Source organism: Lissotriton vulgaris, chromosome 10 (genome assembly GCF_964263255.1).
Source record: "Lissotriton vulgaris chromosome 10, aLisVul1.2, whole genome shotgun sequence".
NCBI lineage: Eukaryota > Metazoa > Chordata > Amphibia > Caudata > Salamandridae > Lissotriton > Lissotriton vulgaris.
In genome coordinates this window covers 979,014,779-979,036,545 of record NC_141698.1, presented here as the reverse complement: position 1 = coordinate 979,036,545, position 21,767 = coordinate 979,014,779, and the positions used below count along the sequence as shown (strand labels likewise).

The 21,767-nt window shown below is 46.5% G+C and overlaps 1 protein-coding gene across 1 annotated transcript in view; it reads right to left on the bottom strand.

The window, feature by feature from the left end:
- VWDE (von Willebrand factor D and EGF domains) overlaps nt 1-21,767 on the bottom strand; it is a 395,553-nt gene that overhangs the window by 181,446 nt on the left and 192,340 nt on the right. Inside the window, exon 9 of the mRNA XM_086941980.1 lies at nt 5,791-5,864. Coding sequence (XP_086798106.1) covers nt 5,791-5,864 — 74 coding nt within the window. The remainder of the gene's footprint in view (nt 1-5,790; nt 5,865-21,767) is intronic.

The following is a 21,767-nucleotide window of genomic DNA, read 5'->3' as shown; positions in this document are numbered from 1 at the left end:
GTTTCTGGCATTTCAGCCTCTTCGGCCCGGCTTGCTTGAATCCTGATGGAGCAGTGAGAAAGGGACTCATGGCACAAAGGGGCAGATATTAACAAGAACCCCAGGCCTCTCGGCAAAGAACCGTTTTCAACTTCTTCCTGAAAGGAAGAAGGGCGTACTCTTTACACAATGTCTCTGGTAGTTTATTCCACAAAGGGGGGATGGCAATGGAAAAGGCTCTACCGCCTTTGGTGACAAACCTGAAACAATGACACTTCAGTAAACAGGCCTCCGAGGACCGGAGCGCCCGATTCGGAGTGTAAAGTGCTAGACAATTTTTAACATACAAGGGGGCTTGACCATAAATGGCCTTTTGCGTAATGCAGAGGCCCTTGAACTTGGCTCTCTGCTTTACTGGAAGCCAGTGCAGGTGTTGGAGGAGAGGGGTGGCATGGGCTCCTCTGGGCAATTTTAAAATCAACCAGGCAGCATCGTTCATGGTGACCTGCAGTCTGGCAAGTACCTTCTCTGGAAGGCCAATGTAAAGGGCATTGCCATAGTCAAGGCGAGAAATTATCATTGCCGACACGATCAGTCTGAGAGCAGAGAGGCTCAAAAGGGGAGCGAGCTTGCAAAGCTGTCTCATCCGGCCGGCACAGGCTCCCACTACTGTAGACACCTGTTGAGTCATAGACAGTTCAACATCTACCTTAATTCCCAGGCTCTTCACAACCGTAGCTGGGACTGGGTCAGTGCCCAGTTCCTGAGGCCAAAAGAGGTTGCTCGACAGATTGGAGACAGTGGTAATGGGCAGAACCTCCGTCTTATCCTGATTGACTTTTAAAGAGTTGGCTGTCATCCAGTTGGTGATACATTTAAGAATGTTCTCTGTCTTAACATGGGAGACTGAGGAATTGTCCATCTGGATGATAAGTTGGGTATCATCCGCATAATTATAGATCTGGCAATCCATGGTGTTTAACGCGCCTATTAAGGGCTGCAAGTTGGCATTAAAGAGAAGAGGGGACAAAGCCGATCCCTGCGGGACTCCACAAGAGAGACTACCCGAAACAGACATATGAGATGACAACTGTACTCTCTGTGTCCGGCTGCCAAGGAAAGATGTGAGCCATTTAAAGGCCGTGTCCTGGACTCCAAGATCATGTATCCGTGACAAAAGAAGGCTATGATTAACCGTGTCAAATGCCGCGGACAGATCCAATAGGACCTGGGCAAACGTCCTTTTTTTGTCAACTTGGAGCCGAAGATCATCCAGCACTGCAAGCATAACCATTTCAGTGCTGTGATGAGCCCTGAAACCTGCCTGGTTGTGCTGCAGGAGGTTATTTCGTTCAAGATGGTAAGAGAGAGATTTCAGCACTTGCTCCAACACCTTTGCCAAGAAAGGGAGTTGGGAGATAGGTCTAAATGTTTTTAAATTCTTCACAAGTGGGATGACTCGTGCTTCTTTAAAGTTAGCCGGAACAGTGTCATGTGCCAGGGATTGGTTAAGAAGTGAAAGCACCTCATCCTCAATCCCGGGTAGCGCCATCTTAAAAATAGTAGGTGGGCATGGGACTGCCGGAAAGCCAGACTTAACCCGTCCTATTAGGTGGAACAGAGTCTCAGCGGTCAGAGTCGGAAAGACAGTAAGTGGTCTCGCAATCAGAGGTGCCAAGGGAACAGGTGACAAAGAACAGGGTATAGTAGAGGTGGTGGTAATTACATTTAGTAAATCCTTGACCTTGTCGAGGAAAAAGGATTGCAACAAGTTGCAGTCCTCTGGACTATGTACCGAGACCATAGTCTCTGTTTGCCTTAACTCAGAGAGTACCCGAAAAGTTTCTTTTTGAATATCCTGAGCTGAAGTAATCCTATGTTCATAGAATTCTGCTTTCCTAGTCAGGATGGCTTTTTTATAGGCTCCAAGCGCTAGCAGGCACTCCCTGCGGGAATCTGCATTATAAGATTTCCGCCATGCTCTCTCCTGTTGGCGGAGCCGTTGCTTCCGGGCTCTTAGGGAATCATTGAACTATGGAGCCCCTTTGCCTTTGTCCCTAATTAGGACTCTCTGCTTGGGGGCAACTACGTCTAACGCCTGCTTCAACCTAGTCGACAGGGCAGTGCTGGCAGCATCCAGATTTCCACCAATAAACTTTGAAGAAGCTGTATTTTTTAAGTTGTTAACCAGATCAACTGTTTGGATTTTCTTCCAGTTTCGCAGTTCTTTCCACTCAGGAGCAGTGTTAGCTTAGTAGATGGTATCTGGACACTTATTAGATAGTGGTCTGACCAGGCACAGGGACTGACGTCTGTTGGATGAACAAACTGGTGCAAAGTCCAAACTAAATCGAAGGTATGACCCTTTTCATGTTGGGGAACATGTACCACCTGCTTAAGTTCCAGAGAGGTCAGTGCTTCGTTGAGATGGAAGGCCTGACTATCCATGGGAATCTGATCTCAGTGGAAGTTAAAGTCTCCCAATATTAATAGACATTGGTAGCATGTACGAATATCTCGTACAAGTTCAATAAAAGCCTCCACGAACTTGGGGGGGTGTATGCGGGGGTCGATATATTACAAAAATGGCTAGGCATAAAGTTCGAAAGCAGAATTTTGCCCCCAACACATCTGCCCCTCAATGCTTTCAGCACAAAATATTTCGGCCTTTAACTCCATTTTGTATAAAATTGCTACTCCTCCCCCCTGGAGCTGCCCGGTCTGTTGCGATAGACAGCGGCATCGTTGGGAGGCAGGGAAGCAACAACATCAGGAGTAGAGGACTCCTCAAGCCAGGTTTCCGTAATGCCAAAGAGGTCCAAGGTGTTATCCTGCAGGAGGGATAAAACCTCAAGATTGTGTGATTTTGTAAAGAGCGGATGTTGAGGGAGGCTACCCTGGTTCCCCATGGTGCAGGAATTTGGGGTAACTTAGGACGACGAACATTGGGCCTGTGTGCAATAGTTCCCCTTTGGGCTTTGAATAATTTGTGGGATCTGAGTATATCAACAGTAGAAGCATTGAGAGGCACAGTGTTATAGGCCAGACTCCGTAGGTCTTCTGAGCCATACCGGAGCCTGGGCCAGGGGTCTTGGCCCCCAGCCCCCGGCCCTGGTCGGGCGCAGACGGGCTTGCCTTTGGCGCGCCTTCAACGCATCGTGGGCGGCGTGTGCCCGCTGCCTGATTATGTAATAGGAGGAGGAGTAAATGGCCATTACATTGAATCTGCAGGGTAAAAACACTTAGAGTCTGAACCAAATCAACTAAGGAGGTTGTGCTGAGAATTTATAGATACTACTAGCAGCAGAGATGTGAGTTACTTCTCACACTTTGAGCCGTCATGAAATTATTTACACTATTACCATTACTCTGACCCCCACCCCTCCAAGTTATGTACATCATTGTTACATTGTCAACCAATTAACTTGGACTGACAATGATGCAGAGTAGTGTGTGGTGAAAATGGCTTGTATGTGGTGTACTTGTGTTCATCATTAGACCTACCCTACCTAGCCCATCACCTTCTGATTCAGCTCCATGTGGAACTAATAATCTAGTACCAGGATAAATAAATGGAATGATTCCTCTAAATGTCACAATGACAAACTTAATTGGCCACAGATACAGCAAGGTTTGTGGTATTTTATTCTAACTGGGAACTGTTTGTTTAGGATTTCGTAACAAAGGTGGTCTATGGGAATGAGTGACTAGGTTGATAATGCTACACGAAGAGCATTCTTCAGAGTATTACAAGAACACACATCAATGGTTGCCACAGCTATCACACACACTTGAAATAGGAATGGTGTGTACAGAAAGCACAGCAGATGTGACACAATTTCAAATATAAATATGTATGTATGCAATTGATTAATGAGTGGTAAGTTGCCAGCCAAATTAGTTGTTTTGTGTAACAAACTTAGGAGTTACTAGATGCACAAATGAATATACACTTGCACATACTGTGATCAGTGAACACGGTACGTGTGCATGAATGATGAAGTGGGCGAGCCGTGTCAGCTCATCTCTGTTGATGAAACCTTGTAGATATAGTGCTCTGACCACAAAATTACTGGCTCATATCTCACTGGGTTAGGGTTTAAAATCAGCAGTTGTGTTGAGATTGCAATGAAGGTTCTGCATTTGATGATTCTTTACCAAACAGTTGGCGGCTGTGCATTTACAACTGAGAGTCAAGATCTAAAAAGTTACACTCTCCCCCACAACCGATCTGGGATACACAGAAACACAGAATTCCCACAAACTACAACAAAACATCTGTTTTTTTCGGGCCTTTCCTGATTCTCTTCTCTTTGCTTCAATGGTGTATAATATATATTGTATCTTGATACCCCCTTAGATTGGACCATTACGGTGCATCTATAAATGGAAGTTATGATGCACATGCTCTTATATTTGTGATGTAATGCACATATTGCTTAAAACTTAAATGACTTTATGATTATAGTGTGTAGGCTGCGCTGTTTTACAGGAACCTCTTAAACGTTCTCGGTCAGCATCAGTCTCAAAGCACCATTTCACTTCACATGAGCTGAGCGAGTGTAGGTGTTAATCGCTAAATAAAGGTTTCACGGCTGGCTCCGTGGCGTTTTATGCCCTTTCAACTGCACAGGATGCGTATGTCACTTTGATAATAAAATACCCCCTCCCTGACCTCTGACACACCTGGTGACGTGTTGCATCCCGGGGCTCTCCCACATGGGGAGGGTCAGTCTGCCGGGCAGTGTTGAGAAATGGCCTCTGCGCTCCGCTCGGAAGGGTCCGGAGGGCATCTGGAACTCATCGCCATTAACAAGGAAACAGAAGCCCGTTCACTGAGGTGGTAAAGTGATCGCTAAAGTCTGAATTACGGCCGCAGACTTGCGAGGTGTCAAAGCCCCCGCCGAGCCCATGTGCTTCTAATCCTGCCCCTGCTACTCGCCGAGTGCTGAAAAGGTGCTCATTTTAGCCCTTCAGCAGCCATCTCTTCCCATTAATGTCCTCTTCTGTGCTTACAGTACACAGTGGGAGGGGTCCCGGTGAGGGGGGGGGGGGAGGGGCGGGGGACAGGAGAGTCACTAGTCCTGGACCTCAGGCTCTAAGGGGAGACTCAAATTTGGAAACCTGTTAAGATTGCTCAGTTGCTGAAGCTAGAGGGGATTCAAAACCGGAAACAGCATGGGTCTCTCGAGACCCTTGAGCTGGTCAGTGTGTGTGGCAAATACTATTGACACAAAGACTTCTATATCCTCCTCCCATAAGAGCGCGGCACTCACTTGAGGTATTAAGAATGGGTCTGAGGATCTCTATGCTAAAGGGACTAAATATGTATTTGCATCTCAAACGTGGAAACCCACAGACATCTTTCATAAATTATGTATTCGTTGATTTCTTTCGTCCTATCAGAGATGCTCTTAAAGGAGTCACATCAGTGAGGTCCATGATGCCTTATTATAGGGACTATTTATCATACTTTTCCTTAATCTTCAACTTGAATGTGTATGCGACCTACTGAGGACCCATAGCCCTGCTGCTCCACTTGCTGACAATAAAATATGCTGGAAGTACATCTGAACTGAGTACAACATAACACTATTTTGGCTTACCAGTAGAGTGTGATATAAAACTGAACATGGGAGTCATCCTATCCAAAATGTCTATCACATGTGTTTACAACCTAAATATGTCTTCGGCGAAAATTATCTACAGAGAAGATTTCTGGAATGTGGAGTTAAGTTTTAGTGTGAATTAAAATGCTAAGAACTAGAAATTATGGTTTAATTGAACATATTTCATTAGCAGTATATTTACCTTCCATCAAATGTAATTATGTGAGGGTCTGTGAACGAATAGCAGAAAGCAGTAGGCACATCCTTCACTGTAATCTGTAAGAGAAATGGTTTTCAGATAAGAAAAGATATGCACTGATGAACAGTGAGCATTTTGCCAAATGAAGGAAGGTAACAGATAAGCGTAAGTTATCATTGGGTCCGCAGTGCCTCACAAGTGATCTCTATAGAAATCTGAGAGACCCTGTCACAGATTACAAGTGTTCTTCCGAAGATAGTGGTAAGTATTGTTTTCCAAAAGAACCCCAAAAGAGATGTTTTAATGAGTTGAACAATCCATTGGGAAACCTCAGGGGACAATAAGAGGCACATGACAAACATGCACCAACCATGAGTAGTGAGGCCTTGGCTGTCTTGTGGTACAGAGGACATTCCCAATTTCTACCACAACAGGCATGAAAACTTCTGTTGGTTCCAACAGGAGCTGTATCAGTTGCTTTACTCTAGGTGAGGGAGTTAACCCCCCTGGAAAACCTAGGAAGGTCAAAAAACACCCAAGCGCCATGTCAGTATTCAAGGATGAATAAAGATGGGTCTCTTTTTTTTCTTAGGTGAGGGACTTACTCGCAACATGGTCAAGATCCACCAATCAGGAAAGGGAAGTTGTAGAAGCAAGGCAGTACCATTGTCAGCAGACCCAATTACCGGTGGGGAAGTTAGAGAAGGGGTGTGGCTTCAACCATGATAGGCTATAAAAGAGGGAACAGGAGAGCATTCGTAGAGGAGAAACCGAGGCTGGGCCCTGATAGAAGCTCTCACTCTTCTGTTCACTGCACATCTTTGAAAGAGGGGGAAAAAGACTTAGATACCAAGGGTTAAATGAGAGTGGGTGAGGAGACACTGGAGACCGGATACTGATTGAAGGTCTCTATTCTGTTTACAGGACTCAGAGTTAAACGGAGACATTATCAGTGGAATGTAAAACTTATGGCTTGAAACTGAGAATTATATTATTAATTAACCGTTGAATTTTGGATAAGAAGACTATTGGGTAGGACATTAACTTGTTGAATATAAAGTGGAATATCAACATTTATATGATAATAATACGTGGAAGAAAAATAAATCTTATTTCACATTCATGTCAGTCTTTAAAATCCTCATTTGCAGTAAGAATGTACATTCTAACCCATTCATCCATGGCAATGATAACATCTTTCATCATTGATCATTCATTCATGCAACAGTATTAACCAGTAGGGAATATGTAATGTGTGACAGATCAGTAAATTTTCTTTATTACCAATCGATCAAATACATGTCAGCTTAAAATACACACTGGGAGAATTAAAACATCCACCATTTTTTAGTGTTTAAGAAAGAATGGGTTAATGTGAACACTATTTAATAAGAACAGTTATTGTTAACTCATCCTTTCCTGAAAGTTTGATGTTCAGTTCAAATTTCCACACAGAATGCAGCCAGGTTAGAGTGCTAAATAAGTTGATGTCATTGTAGCTTTTCCTTTTGGCAATGCGCTGGTCTGGAAGAAAATCGCGAGGCCATTTTAAATTTGAGCATGGAGGGAATAAGGCCACTGGTTCTCTTGCTTGTGCAGTCTTCGTTTGCAATAGGAGTGGCAAGTCCCTTGCCCCTTTACAAGGAAAAATGCATCACGTCTGAGTTTTTTTGCTGCACTGAGACACATGTTGTACAGTAGGACACACGCAGCTGCTCATGGTTGGTGATGGGCCAATTCGGACTTGTCATACTGTTTGGATGGCTACTGATTCAGCAGATTATTCCTGCGGGCAGTGATCTGCGTTTCCAAAGCCTTCTGCGACGTGCATGAATATCGAAGCAGTATGGCCCTGCACCAGTAAGCAGGCATCCAAATCCATCAGGACATTAAACCAGCTTTTCCTGATACATGTTCCCTTTAACATGAGCACATAAATGTGCTTGGTCTCCTTGCGGTCAATATACCCCAGCTTGCTTCTTTACAGTGGCCGGTCTCACATTCGAGATGTCAATCCTCACGTTTCTCCCAATTTAGCTAGTGCCCAGGCTACATTTTGGTTTTCTAGAATTTGTCATATGAAACTTTTGCTGTCCAATTCGGTTGAACTTAAAGGTCTAGATCAAACCTTGCTATTCTGCCCCAAAAACATTGAATCTACAGGGAATGTAAAGAAAACTGATCAACATAAATGGACCTTTTTAAACCTTAGTGAGTTTTTATATTGTTGCTTGTATTGGTCTAACCCTTACTCTTGCTCTTGATATTCGCACTGTTCATATTCATTGTTAAATTCACCATCATACAACACACTCATCCTACTACCACCGAGTGGAAGGGATGTTTTACTGACGGCTGTTGCACCCTGATGTGCAATTTTCACTGGAATCAAGAGAATAGGCAGTTTTTATTTTGATCAAGTGTGCACTGCACTTCATTGCATTTGGACAACCTTCTTCTACTATCATAGATAATGTATCTGATAATTTTTCTCAGATAACTTCTTATGAATTGATAACGGATACAAAAATATGTGGCCCTATCGGACTGCCATATAACCCTTGTCAATGTAGAGGTCTAAAAACAGTTCAGCTTTATTTGAAGACAGCAAACGTAAGACAGTAGCTCAAGAAGCCATCCCAATACCCAACAGAGTTGCGCATTTTTTATCACTACTAATTGCCATACCACTGCATCTGAACTACGAGCACACATAGAAGCAAATTATATTCCATTTCTATTTAAATTTCAATTAAGGATCATCTCCACATTAATGGTACTGGTGGATGGTGATGGGGGTGATGTATCATGGATTCTTTTGGAAATGTCCATAGCCTTTCAATTCCTCAGTCTTCCTTTCCTTCTACAGAGCTTGCTGCACTTCTGCATCAAGAATACTGCTCTAAAGGGTGGTAGGGGCCCGATTTACATTTCGGCGGATAGGTCACTCCGTCACGACGGCAACGGATATCCAGTTTGCCGAAATATAAATCTCATAATATCCTATGGAATTTATATTTCAGCGGACTGGATATCCATCACTGTTGTGACGAAGTGAGCCATCCACCGCAATTTAAATCAGGCCCCAAGTCATTCTTGACGAATCAAGACCAGACAATAACACTGCACCCTTCAACTTTCGTTTTTAATCTATAAGTGCTACTATTTTATATGCTGGAAGCATATATCATACATATTGATGATATGCAGATATTGCATTGTCAGATTAAATCCGCAAGAAAGGATACCAAGCCTACCAATAGATGATACAATGGTCGATGTCAATTAGCATCATGAAGCTTAACCCGGGTTCCTAAATGCTTGATAAAGCAGCTTGGGATCCCTCTGTGCACTTAACAACTAATATAAAAAAACCTAAGTCAAATGCAACACTCCAGTGTTTTTATTAAGTTTTCTCTTGACTGATAGGTGACTTTTATACTGAAGTGTTTTCCCATTACATTTGGTAGCACCTTGAAACCCTTAAAGGGTGATATGTTAACGCGGTACAAATTGGCATTATTATGGTATGAAAATAACTTTCAGTTTGGTTTATTGTAATGTAAGACAATTCATGCCTTGAAGATGAATATAACTGAATGGTGTTACTTTCAGAGAACATACATAAGGTACCTTTTTGTAATTTTTCAAATGACCAATGAATATGAAATGCCGCTCACAGCCTTGTTACTGCTCTTGAGACTGTGGCTGTGTTCCAGAACGCATGGAAAAGCTGAACTCTGTTGTGCCTTGCCTGAACTGCGTGGATTGCACGGGGAGGGATTGAAGCCTGCTTGGTCAGCGAGGGCGGGACTGCGAGTCCCAGCAGGAGTAGCGCGCGGACATCAGCGCACCTGCGACTCTTCCCGCCCTCCCTCCTCCTGTTTATATCACTCCACCTATCTACGCGCACGCGGGACGCGCGCAGGCCGAAGCCCGGGGCAAAGCCCGGGCAAAGGGCGGGCCCTCTGAGGCCCTCGTAGGCCGGAGTAGGCTGGGCTGGGCCCACCCTCTTTTTCCTGCCGTATGTGTACTGGTTCATTTCTGCTTTAGTCCTTGACACAGGTATTAGATATGCCATCACCGGCTTTGGAGGGAACTTCTGTGAAGGCGGGGGGGAGTTAGAAACAGGACCCTGGACAATTATTTTTCCCGGCCATTGGGTGATGGGGATAAGGAAACCTCTCTGGCGGAGCGCAGGGTGGAGCGTCGTCGCTCTATTGAGAACCTGAAAAACAGGCCCCTTGCCGATATTTCTATTCCCCAAGAGGGAGGCACCTCTAACATTAGCGAGGAGCTATTATCCCAGGACGGCGTCCCGCTTTTGTTGAGGGATTGCATTCCTAGCCCCTGTCTATCTATTGAGCAGGTCCCTAAGGTCACCCCCCCCCCAGTCCCAGCTGTACGGCTGTTGATTTAACTACTCAGCTGTACAGCTGTTGATTTAACTACTCAGCCTCTCCCAGCAGCTAAAGCTAGGAAAGTTAAGCCAAAGCAAGTAGTTGTGGCAGAGATGCATGGCCCTCCTCCAAATAAGCGAAGAAGGAAGATGAGGGGAGGGCAGGGTAAAACTAAAATCCCCCACTCTGATTTCAGGAAAGTCTCTAAGCCCCCCCCCCCAATCCCCGATAGGATAATGGTGGATGTGCATAATTCTCCCCCCGTTAAGGGTATTAATATTACCGATCTTGCTGATGCCCCTGGGAATAACCCATCTAGTGTATCACCCTTCGTTGCTCCTTTAGGGAACCTAGAATTTTTACTTAGGTCACTGCTCCTGCCCATCAGTGAGAGCATAAAGAAAGTAGAGATTAGACTCACTATCCTGGAGGCTAAAATAAGTAGTATGAAATCCTCGGTTATCACCCAAGGTAGATCCTCTGAGTCTAATCCCCCTTCTATTATCCACCCTATCCCCCAAACCCTTCCAGCTAACCCGGGACCCCCTTTGGTGACTACTGCTGTTCCCCTTCTGCAACCTCCTATTGCTAATTTAGCCTCGACTCAACATAGCAAATCTATTATCAATCAATCAATCAAAGACATTTATAGAGCGCGCTACATACCCGTAGGGTCTCAAGGCGCTGGGGGGGGGGGGGGGGGGGTGCCGCTACTGCTCGAACAGCCAGGTCTTCAGCTTCTTCCTGAAGGAGAGGTGGTCTTGGGTCAGGCGCAGGTCGGTCGGGAGGGAGTTCCAGGTCTTGGCGGCCAGGTAGGAGAAGGACCTTCCTCCTGTAGTCGCTCTTCGGATGCGGGGGACGGCGGCGAGGGCGTGGCTGGCAGATCGGAGGTGGCGTTTGGGAGCGTAGAAGTTGACTCGGCTGTTGAGGTAGCTCGGGCCTTGGTCGTGTAGGGCTTTGTGTGCGTGGGTGAGGAGGCGGAAGGTGACTCTCTTGCTGACGGGGAGCCAGTGGAGGTCTCTCAGATGTCCGGAGATGTGGCTGGTTCGTGGGATGTCGAGGATGAGTCTGGCCGAGGCGTTTTGGATCCGCTGGAGTCTCTTCTGGAGCTTGGCGGTGGTGCCGGCGTAGAGGGCGTTGCCGTAGTCCAGTCGGCTGGTGACGAGGGCCTGGGTGACGGTCTTCCTGGTCTCTGTGGGGATCCACCAGAAGATCTTCCGTAGCATGCGTAGGATGTTGAAGCATGACGAGGAGACGGCGTTGACTTGCCTGGTCATGGAGAGGGAGGAGTCCAGGATGAAGCCCAGGTTGCGTGCATGGTCTGTCGGTTTGGGTGCGGTGCCCAGGGCGGGAGGCCACCAGGAGTCGTCCCAGGCGGAGGGTGAGGAGCCCAGGATGAGGACCTCCGTCTTGTCTGAGTTCAGCTTCAGGCGGCTGGTCGTCATCCACTCGGCTACCTCTTTCATCCCTTCTTGTAGGTTGGCTTTGGCGGCGGCGGGGTCGTTGGTCAGGGAGAGGATCAGCTGGGTGTCGTCGGCGTAGGAGATTATGCTGAGGTTGCGTTTGCGTACGATGGCCGCGAGGGGGCTCATGTAGACGTTGAAGAGGGTGGGGCTCAGAGAAGATCCTTGGGGGACGCCGCAGATGACTTCGGAGGCCTCTGACTTGTATGGTGGTAGGCGGACTCTCTGTGTTCTACCGCCGAGGAAGGAGATGATCCATTCTAGCGCCTTGTCCTGGATTCCGACGTTGCTGAGGCGCCGTACTAGGGTGCGGTGGCAGACCGTGTCGAAAGCCGCGGAGAGGTCTAGGAGGATGAGGGCCGCTGTTTCTCCATTGTCCATCAGGGCTCGGATGTCATCGGTGGCGGCGATGAGGGCGGTCTCGGTGCTGTGATTGGCTCGGAAGCCGGACTGTGAGGGGTCGAGGGATCCGTTTGTCTCGAGGAAGGCGGCCATCTGCTTGTTGACGGTCTTCTCGATGACTTTGGCTGGAAACGGGAGAAGCGAGATGGGGCGGTAATTCTTGAGGTCGGTGGGGTCCGCTGTGGGTTTCTTGAGTAGGGCGCTGAGTTCGGCGTGCTTCCAGCTCTCCGGGAAGGTGGCGGTGTTGAAGGATGTGTTGATGATGTCTCGCAGGTGGGGTGCGATGACAGCGTCGGCCTTGTTGAAGACGTGGTGAGGGCAGGGGTCAGTCGGTGATCCGGAGTGGATGGAGTTCATCGTGCGGATGGTGTCTTCGGTACTGATCGGGGTCCAGGCGTGGAGGGTGGTGGTGGGGGGTGGTTGTTCGGTCATGCTGTGCGTTGGTTGGTTGTCGAAGCTGCTGTGTATGTCTGTGATCTTGTTGTGGAAGTATGAGGCGAGGGAGTTGCAGAGGTCTTGCGATGGGGTGATGTCGTTGTTTCCTGCGCTGGGGTTGGAAAGCTCTTTCACGATGTTGAAGAGTTCCTTGCAGTTGTGTGCGTTGTTGTCCAACCGGTCCTTGAATGCTGTTTTCTTGGCGGCGCGGATCAGCTGGTGGTGCTTCCGGGTAGCAAGCTTGAGGGAGGTCCTGTTGTCCGGTGTCGGTTCCCTTTTCCAGACTTTCTCGAGGGCTCGGCAGTTCTTCTTGGAGCTCTTGAGTTCGTCGGTGAACCATGGGGCCTTCTTGCTGCCGGGTCTGCTGGGCGCGGTCCTCAGTGGGGCGAGTTCGTCCGCGTAGTTGCTGATCCACTTCGTGAGGTTGTCGGCGGCCTGGCTGGGGTTCGCTGAGCTGGCAGGAGGGTGCTGGCTCAGGGAGGTGGCGAGCTGGTCTGCTGTGATCTTGTTCCAGCTTCTGCGGGCGGCCTGTTGTTGGTGATGGTGGGTCGGCGTTCTCTTGAAGGTGAAGTGGACGCAGCTGTGGTCCGTCCAGTGAAGCTCTGTGGCGTGGCTGAAGTCGATGTCTGTGCTGGATGAGAAGACGGCGTCGAGAGTGTGTCCGGCAAGGTGGGTGGGGGTGGACACCAGTTGCTTGAGTCCCAGGTTGGCGAGGTTGTCGAGCAGGGTGCTGGTGTTGCGGTCGTTGTTGTTCTCCAGGTGGAAGTTGAGGTCTCCCAGGAGGATGTAGTCAGCGGAGGGGAGGGCAAGCGGGCTGACGAAGTCGGCGATGTCCTCGCTGAATTGGGTGCGTGGTCCAGGGGGTCGGTAGATCAGGGTGCCTCTGAGGGTGGTGGTCGGGTTGGTGTGGATCTGGAAGTGCAGGTGTTCGGCGCTGGTCAGGGTGTTGTCGGTGCTGGTCGTGAGACGGATGGTGTTCTTGTGGATGATGGCGATGCCTCCTCCCAACTGGTTGGCGTTTCGGTCCCTCCGGACGATCTTGTAGCCCTCTGGGATGGCGATGGCGATGTCGGGAGCGGAAGAGGCGTTCATCCAGGTCTCCGTGAGGAAGGTAACGTCAGGAGCTGTGGTGTCGATGAGGTTCCAGAGTTCGATGGCGTGTCTGTGGACGGAGCGGGTGTTGAGCAGGATGCACTTGAGGTGGGTGCTGCTGGTGTTCGGCTTGGTGGGTGCGGGGCAGGATCGGATGCATGAGAACTTGCAGGCGTGGCAGCTGAAAGGTCCGTTGGTACGTCCAGGAGTGGCTTGATGGCATTCTGGGTGTCGGCCGGTGTTGAGAGCGCTGAGGGTGGCGGCTGAGTACGTCAGGCGTGTAGGTCGGGGTCTTCGTGGTCCAGGGGTCCTGGCGCTGGTCGCGATCCGGTCGCGGACGGGCGTAGACGGGCTTACCTTTGGCGCGCCTTCGGCGCACAATCGGCGCGCCCGCTGCGCGTGACCGCTGCGCGTTCGCACGGTCGCCATATAAGGCGAAGTGCGCGGGTGGGCGGGGCAGCTGGGAGGCGGGAGCGGGGAGGGAACAGAAAGAAAAAAGGGGCGTGGTCAGCGGTGGTGGCGGGAAGCGGGGAGCGGGGAGCGGGGAGGGAAGACGGCGAGGTGGGCAGGCAGGCAGGAGGGCGCGAAGGGCTGAAATAGACTCGAACAAAATGCAGGCACAAATGTCAGGAGAAAAAAAAACAGTTGACACGGGGAGAAAAGCAGTTTAAGCAAGCACAAATTTTTGACAAAACAAGCGAGAACAGACGCAACGAAAAAAACAGTTAACACGGGGAGAAGAGCAGTTAAGCAAGCACAAATTTTTGACAAAACAAGCGAGAACAGACGCAACGAAAAAAACAGTTAACACGGGGAGAAGAGCAGTTAAGCAAGCACAAATTTTCGACAAAACAGGCGAAAACAGACACCAGCGGCGTCAGCCGGCAGCGAGGCAGAGGGCAGGCAAGGGGGCACACACAGCAGTTGGTGGCCGTGCGGCGCGGGGGTGTCCCACAAGTGGGCCACCCCCGTTCACAACCAGTAGGCCCATTCCCCCCTGTAACAACCTCCAATGGGGCTACATTCTCTGACCGTATTGCTCCATCCCCCCTGAGAAGCCTGCTCCCAGACCCCGGAGACCCGACCTTCCCCCTGAGGCTAATGGCTTTATGGTAGTTATGGCTGGTGTTCCCCCTCTTGAAGTGGGTGAAGGTGAGAACTTTCGCTCACTTAAAAGTAAAGTTATTAAATGGTTGAACTGGAACAGACCCCTCCCAGCGCATCTTAACAATGAAATTATCATGGTGAGAAGGGTACCCTGGCTGGGTAAAACTAGAAAATCAATAACAGGGGATTGTATCATGGTGAGCTTTCGAGATCCAAGGACTGTTCTTCATATATGTGCCGGGTCGAATAGATCTCTCAAATCCACCATTCGGACTCTGTCAGTGTCTTTTTTCTTCCCCCCTACCCATATGTACCATGATCAAGTCCAAGGTAAATGGACGAGGGTTGATCGGAGGGGTAGACATCGTGGGTATACAGCACAACCGGTTTTCCAACCCCCAGCGACACCTTTCTATGACTACAATCGATTTAGCTGTCTTAACGGACTGGACGGTGTTGATTGACTGCCCCCAGCCGTAGATTCCACCGTACCCTCTTCTGACAATGGGTTTGTTGTAACATCTGGCACTAGTCCCTCCCTTATTCCCAACCCTGTAACGCCTCTTTTTATTGTCCCGGTGCACTTACCCCCTCAGGGAGTAGGAACCTCAAATATCAATCCAGTTGCTGATTTGGGCCAAAGCTTGGTAGTTGTATCATCCCCCACTCCCTCTCAGGCGCATACAATTTAGCAGGGAGCTATAACAAGTCTCCCTCCTGTTTTTCCTGCTCCAATGGTTTCCCTAGTTGCCAACAATCCCTTAATTACCCTTGTACCAGCTTCCATTAAACCTTCCCCCTGTCTTCCTGGTTTTAAGTTTGCTAGTTGGAATGTTGCAGGGTGGAGTCTGCAAACGTCGTCCCTAGGCTGGAGTGAAACCCTTTCTGACTTTGACATTTTATGTTTACAAGAGACCTGGGTAACTACTGATATGAACCTTGATGGATGGATTTGTGTCATATAACAACTCGGCACAAAGGACAGGTATGGGTAGGGCTAAAGGGGGGTTAGTAATCTTACTTTCCGTGAACCTCCCAGTTTGTATGAAATCACACCAGCCTGTGGGTCACCACTCCCAAATTTTAATATTAGAACATGTAAAGGGCCATGTAATAATGGTGATTAACCACTATAATAACTTGCTTGATGCATCTAATACTTCAGTGGTTGAGGAATTGGGTTCTGCCGTGAGCAACATCCGAAAAGGCATTCATAAATCAATTGATATCATCTGGGGAGGGGATTTCAACTTACGTACCTGTCCCCATTCATTCACTAGAATTTGTGGATATGACGGGGATAATGGGGAAAATCGGGCACATTTTGTTCACTCACCTTATGGTGACTCCCTTAATTCCCTTATGTTAAGCATGGATCTTATGATTCACCCCCCGGCTGCAGATGCTGATGGCAAACCTGTCCCAACCTTTGTAGGACTGAATTCAGCTTCTGTTATTGACCACTTATTGGCCTCTACGCATCTTGTTCCCTTTTGTACGGTTCCCATTGTTGCCGACCTTGGAAGTAGCGACCACAATGCTATTACCATGTTGATTTCTGCTTGGGAGTTACCAGCTAATAGTCACCACTCGATAATTGAAGATATCACCCCCTGTCGACAGAATGGTATCCGTATAAAGTGGTGCCTGGACAATTCTTAGAAGTTGCAGGTTAAAATCATAGAAGCTGGGTTTGCCGCTATATACAAATGTTTAGATCCAGAGGCCCTCTGTGAGTGCATTATAGCTAATTTTGTGGAGCTCGGCACTGTTATAAAAAGATGTCTTACTATCACCAAAGCCGGAATTAAGAAGGAAAATGTGGGTTGGTTTGATAGCATGCGTACCAAATCTCTGCGGGAATTTAAGCAGGCCCTAACTAAACATCCCAGAGACAGGGAGGCTATTAAATCCCTTAGACTTACCTACAAAAACAATCTCATACGTAGGAAGCAAGAGCTAAGAGAACAAGCTTGGGATGCTCTCAATCAAGCATCTGTATTGCGTGATAGTAGGCTTTTTTGGTCTACGGTCAATAGTCCCTTTCTTGCAAAAGAAGATTTCCCCATACTGTCAGCCCAGGTTAGTGAAGCAAACTGGGTTGCCCACTTTTCTGGAATTTTTAACCCGCCCAGGGAGGTCTGTGCCAGTTTTCCTACCCCGATGCCTGAAAGGAGGTTACCCCTGGATATCACTCTACCAGAGGTTGTCACTGCTATTAGTCGGAGTAAAGGGGGAAAGGCACGGGACCCGACGGGGTCCCGGTTGACCTGTATAAATCCAACCCGACACTTTGGAGCCCACTCCTAACGCAGGTGTTTAACGCTTCAGTCCTGGAGAGTACACCACCTACCTGGAGTGAATCCATAATTTTACCCATCTACAAGAAGGGAGATAGAGGAGAGGCCAAGAACTACCGCCCTGTCTCCCTTCTTGATTCCTCCCTTAAGATCATGAGTAGGGTTCTTCTGATGAGGTTGGAGGAATGGGCGGAGGAAAACAAAATTTTGGCTGAATCCCAATACGGCTTTCGCAAAGGACTGAGGACAACTGAGCAGTGCATTAATCTTGACCTCCTCATTGGAAAGTACACGAAAGCGAAACAGGGCTCCTTATTTCTCTGTTTCGCTGATCTTTCGAGTGCCTTTGACTTAGTGGACCATCATTTGTTATGGTCCACTTTATTGGGTATGGGTGCTCCCCCAGCAATTATACACTTCCTGGCCAGACTCTACAACAAGTTATCAGCCCAGATCCGTTCTGGCCAGGCAGGTGAATGCACAGAGAAAATTAAGGTTAAGTCAGACATAAGACAAGGCTGTGTGCTGGCCCCCCTGCTATTCTCCCTCTTTATAAAGTCTATAGAGTCTGAACTGAAGATGGTACAGGCAGATTCTCCGCAGGTTGGTGGCCACTCTGTGCCAGTCCTGTTATATGCCGACGACACGGTATTACTTTCGCGCACTCCAAATGGGCTTCGAAAATTAATGAATCATTTTTACAACTTTATTAACGAGAGAAAACTGAAAGTTAATAATTCCAAGACATATTATGGCCTGTGGTAAACGGATGAAACTTCTAAAGCCGTTCCATTTTAATAATCATAAAATTGAGGTGGTGGACAGATTCTGCTACCTCGGAGTAACTTTTAATAATAAAGGGACTTGGGCACAAGAGATCCTAAATGTAAACGCTAGGATGGCTAAAAGCTCCTCCGGAGTTTTTCGATTTGCATCTAAGCTAGGTAGTCGCCGTATACCAGACATGTTAGATATCTATAGGCAAAGGTGTGTATCTATTGCTCTATATGGCTCTGGTATATGGGGCTACTGTCAGCACAGAGAACTGCAAGTCACCGAGAATGGGTTCCTTAAAAGACTCCTTTGTTTACCCCCTTCGGCTTCAAATGAATTGTGTCATAGCGAGGTGAGCATGTATCATCTAACAGACTTGATGGGAATGAGACCTTTAATGGTATGGAGGTCAATTTGGGTTAAAGACGAGACTGATTTTACCAGGCAGATTATTTTAGATTGCCTTAAAATGGACAAAGCCTGCAAGATTCCCTGGTTAAACTATGTCTCTTCTTCCTATAGTGATGTTTATAATCTAGACATTGTTAATGACCCCCATAGTGCTGTAACTGTATCTAAAAAGGAACTCAACAATGTCTTTATTGGGACTAAATCGGACTTACGCAGGGCGAAATGCAGCTCCATGTCTACTCATGTATTTTTTTTATTCTAATATGTTGGAAGACAAGGGCCTATGTACCTTACATTTATAACCAAGCAATCGCATCAGTTTGTTCTTACGAGGTTAAGACTTGGTATCGTACATAACCTAGTGGCCTTCCCAGTGATGAAAATACATAGCCAATCCCCCTGCCCCTGTGATGGCCTGTCTAGGCAAAGCACCTTGCACTTTATGCTTATCTGCCCTCTTTATATGCACCTTCCCCGTTATTACCTTAGACCTGTGTTTATAAAACACTCAGCGTATACTACAGCCCAAGCTCTGAAATTGTTATTTGCACTTGATTCCGTAGATATCTGTTTTTTTACCGCTACCTTTTTACTCAAAGCTGTTTCGTATAGGAAAAGTCTGGTGTTTTAATACCTTTTAAATTCTAATACTGATGAGTTATTGTCCTCACTGTAATGTTTGCACCCTGTGTTTTTTTATACTGTGTGCTTTTGTGATTGTTTTTAATAATCGAATAAAGCTTTGAAATAAAAAAAAAGAAGAATATGAAATGCTTTTCCTTTTGTAGTATCCGGATGAAAATGGCATTATCTCTGTAGACCACTAAAGTGTGTCAGTGTTTTTGCAGTACTCACTTGAGCCATCTTGATGTTGTTTTGAAGAATATTGTTCCTAAGTGCTGTCTCGGTGGGGTGCCCTGGTCGGATATGTGTATATGCAATTTGGTGTAAGTTTGTAGTTCGAGGCATAGGGAAGTGATTTGCTCATTGTATAACCTAAAAAGGAGAATGTGTATTTGTACTACTGCCCTTATATATGAATAAGAAATTATTATTTTTATAATATAAAAATAAAAATCAGGAAGTTAAAGTATGGTTTAAACTATGAAAACTTAATAACCGTAACAGATATGTGAATGATGGCCCAAAAATAATAGTGGAAGAAATATATCCACAAGTTTTAAAATAGCGGTGTACAGTATTCAGAGATTTTCTTAGTATAAGCTGTGTACATGATGCATCTAGTCTCCACTGTTGCAACTTTACTATGTGTGTGCAAGAGTGTTTGCTCATCTCCTTACATAATTTTTTTTGTATTCAATGTATCTCTATATATCATCAGTGTTGACAGGTCCATTGAACACTAACCTTACCTAGCTGGATGTGGTTCCATTTGAGGATGTCTTTATCTACAGTACTAAAGGTCTGATCTATAGCCTGGTGTGCACAAATTGCATTTGTCAAGATTGTAGAACATCCACACAAGCCAGGGTGATGGGAGAACGTCTGGAATGTCAACAGACCTCCCCACTCTCAGGAAAGGATTCTCAGCATCAATTGTTGAATCCACCTCCAGATGGTCCTGTAAGAGGATAATACTATGGTGACAATCGAAACTATGAAAACTCTGAAACATAAAATCAACTGCCAGAATTTGCATTAGCAAACCTGGGTCCTTGAAAGGTACTCACAAAATGGAGGTTAATCACCATTGTTTGCATTCTAATCTCCTTAGCATGTAGGGACGAGCTTCCTAGCATGTTCAGTACACAAACCTTATTTGTTTTCTGTGCTCTTGTACAAAGGATGCCCTCCTAGACTTTAGGGGTGATTAGTTACACATCACCATCAACTAGAGAGATCTAAATGTGGCAGCTGCTGTTGCTCTCTTGACAGTTTGTGCTCCAAAAACTTGCACTGCTCTTAAAAACTTTAGCTGCAGGGCAAAACAAACACAGAGCTTGAGAGTAAACAGTGTGCCCTTAGCCCAGACCGTAGGTAGAAAATAATTGCAGTGGAGAAATGTATCATAGAGCAAGAGGCTCAGACTGGTTATGTCATCACGGATCAAGGGGTGAATGACGTTACTTTCACTACCCGTAATATTTTTATTAGACATTTAATCTGGCACCATATCAACGGAACTCAGGATGGTAGCAACATTAGAGAAAATCATAATTGGCAGTTATCCTCTTAGCATCATGTAACAGTCATACAGCTATATTGTTGATGAGTTACAATAAATCTCCTTCTTTAATTCTAATTCAAAGTAATTTTCAAAGGTAATCGATGCATATTATGATAATGTTCATCCTCTTAAGGTGTACTGTGTTATCAATTTAGTAATCAGTAACCTAAACTCAAAATGTATTGCATTATTTTTATGATTTTTCAGAATTCAATGTAAATGTGATTCCTTGAAACCTTTTTGGATATAATGATGGTTGTTAGTGCTAATGCTGCTGCATGGCATATCGTATTGCACATGATGCTATCTTCAGGATCTAGGTTGTAAACATTTGATGCAAAAGGTGGAGGGGTCGACTCATGTGGTAGGCCACCTTTTTCACCCAGTCATCAGTAATGAGCCCAGTCTCATCATTAAGGTTCCTCACCAAATGGCTTCGACCGTTCATGGTATCATCTCTTTTACTCTGGCATGGCACCTCTCTCGGGTAGGTGCTAAAACACCTGTCCATCAAGGCCGGAAATGGCTAAAACTGAAGAAAGACCAGCACTTGAAACTGATCCACAGGTGTCCAATCACACGGTAACTAGGTGGACCAACTAGATTGGAAATAGAGACTTAAATATGACCACCCTACAAAACTTGCCTATCAAGCAGAGACAAAAAGGGTGCAAGCAGCATACTATGAAGAAATACTAGGTGAGGCAGCCAATGCTCCTAAAGAGGTATTTGTATTGTAAAATCTTTAAATGATCCTAAAAGCAGGAACTCCCTGTCTAACCCCTCATAAAAACACTGTAATGAACTAGCAGCATTTTTCCAAAACAAGTAACGGACAAATACAGTGATCTACAAAAAGCAAGGGGGGATCTTTATACAGGGCCAGAGTGTCTGTCACTGCCAGAAGGGAGACAAAATGCCTTCATAACTATTCTCTAATCATGAAGGAAGCCTTTCTTGACATATTTGGGAAAGTGAAATCTGGCTTCCCACTATATCCAGCCAGCCCCACATTCTGGCAATGTGTAGCCAAGAAACTTTCCCAATGATTCAGGAATTACTAAATCTCCCAATCTCCACTGGAATAGTACCACAAGAATGGAAGCATGCGGTTGTCAAGCCTTTGTTGAAAAAAATCATGACCCCCACATGTCCAGGTAACTGCAGACAGATATTAATGCTCCTGGTGTGCGGGAAAGTCTTCAAGAAACATATCAACCAGCAGGTGTCCGAACATCTGGAAGACAATCGGCTCTTGAATGACTATCAGAACGGATTCCATCCAAAGCACAGAACAGAGTCTGGGCTATTTTTTGATAGCTTAGTAGTTAAAACTAATCCTAGACAAATGAGACATGGCAACCATTGTTCTCCTCGACCTGAGTGCAGCATTTGATAGAGTCGACCA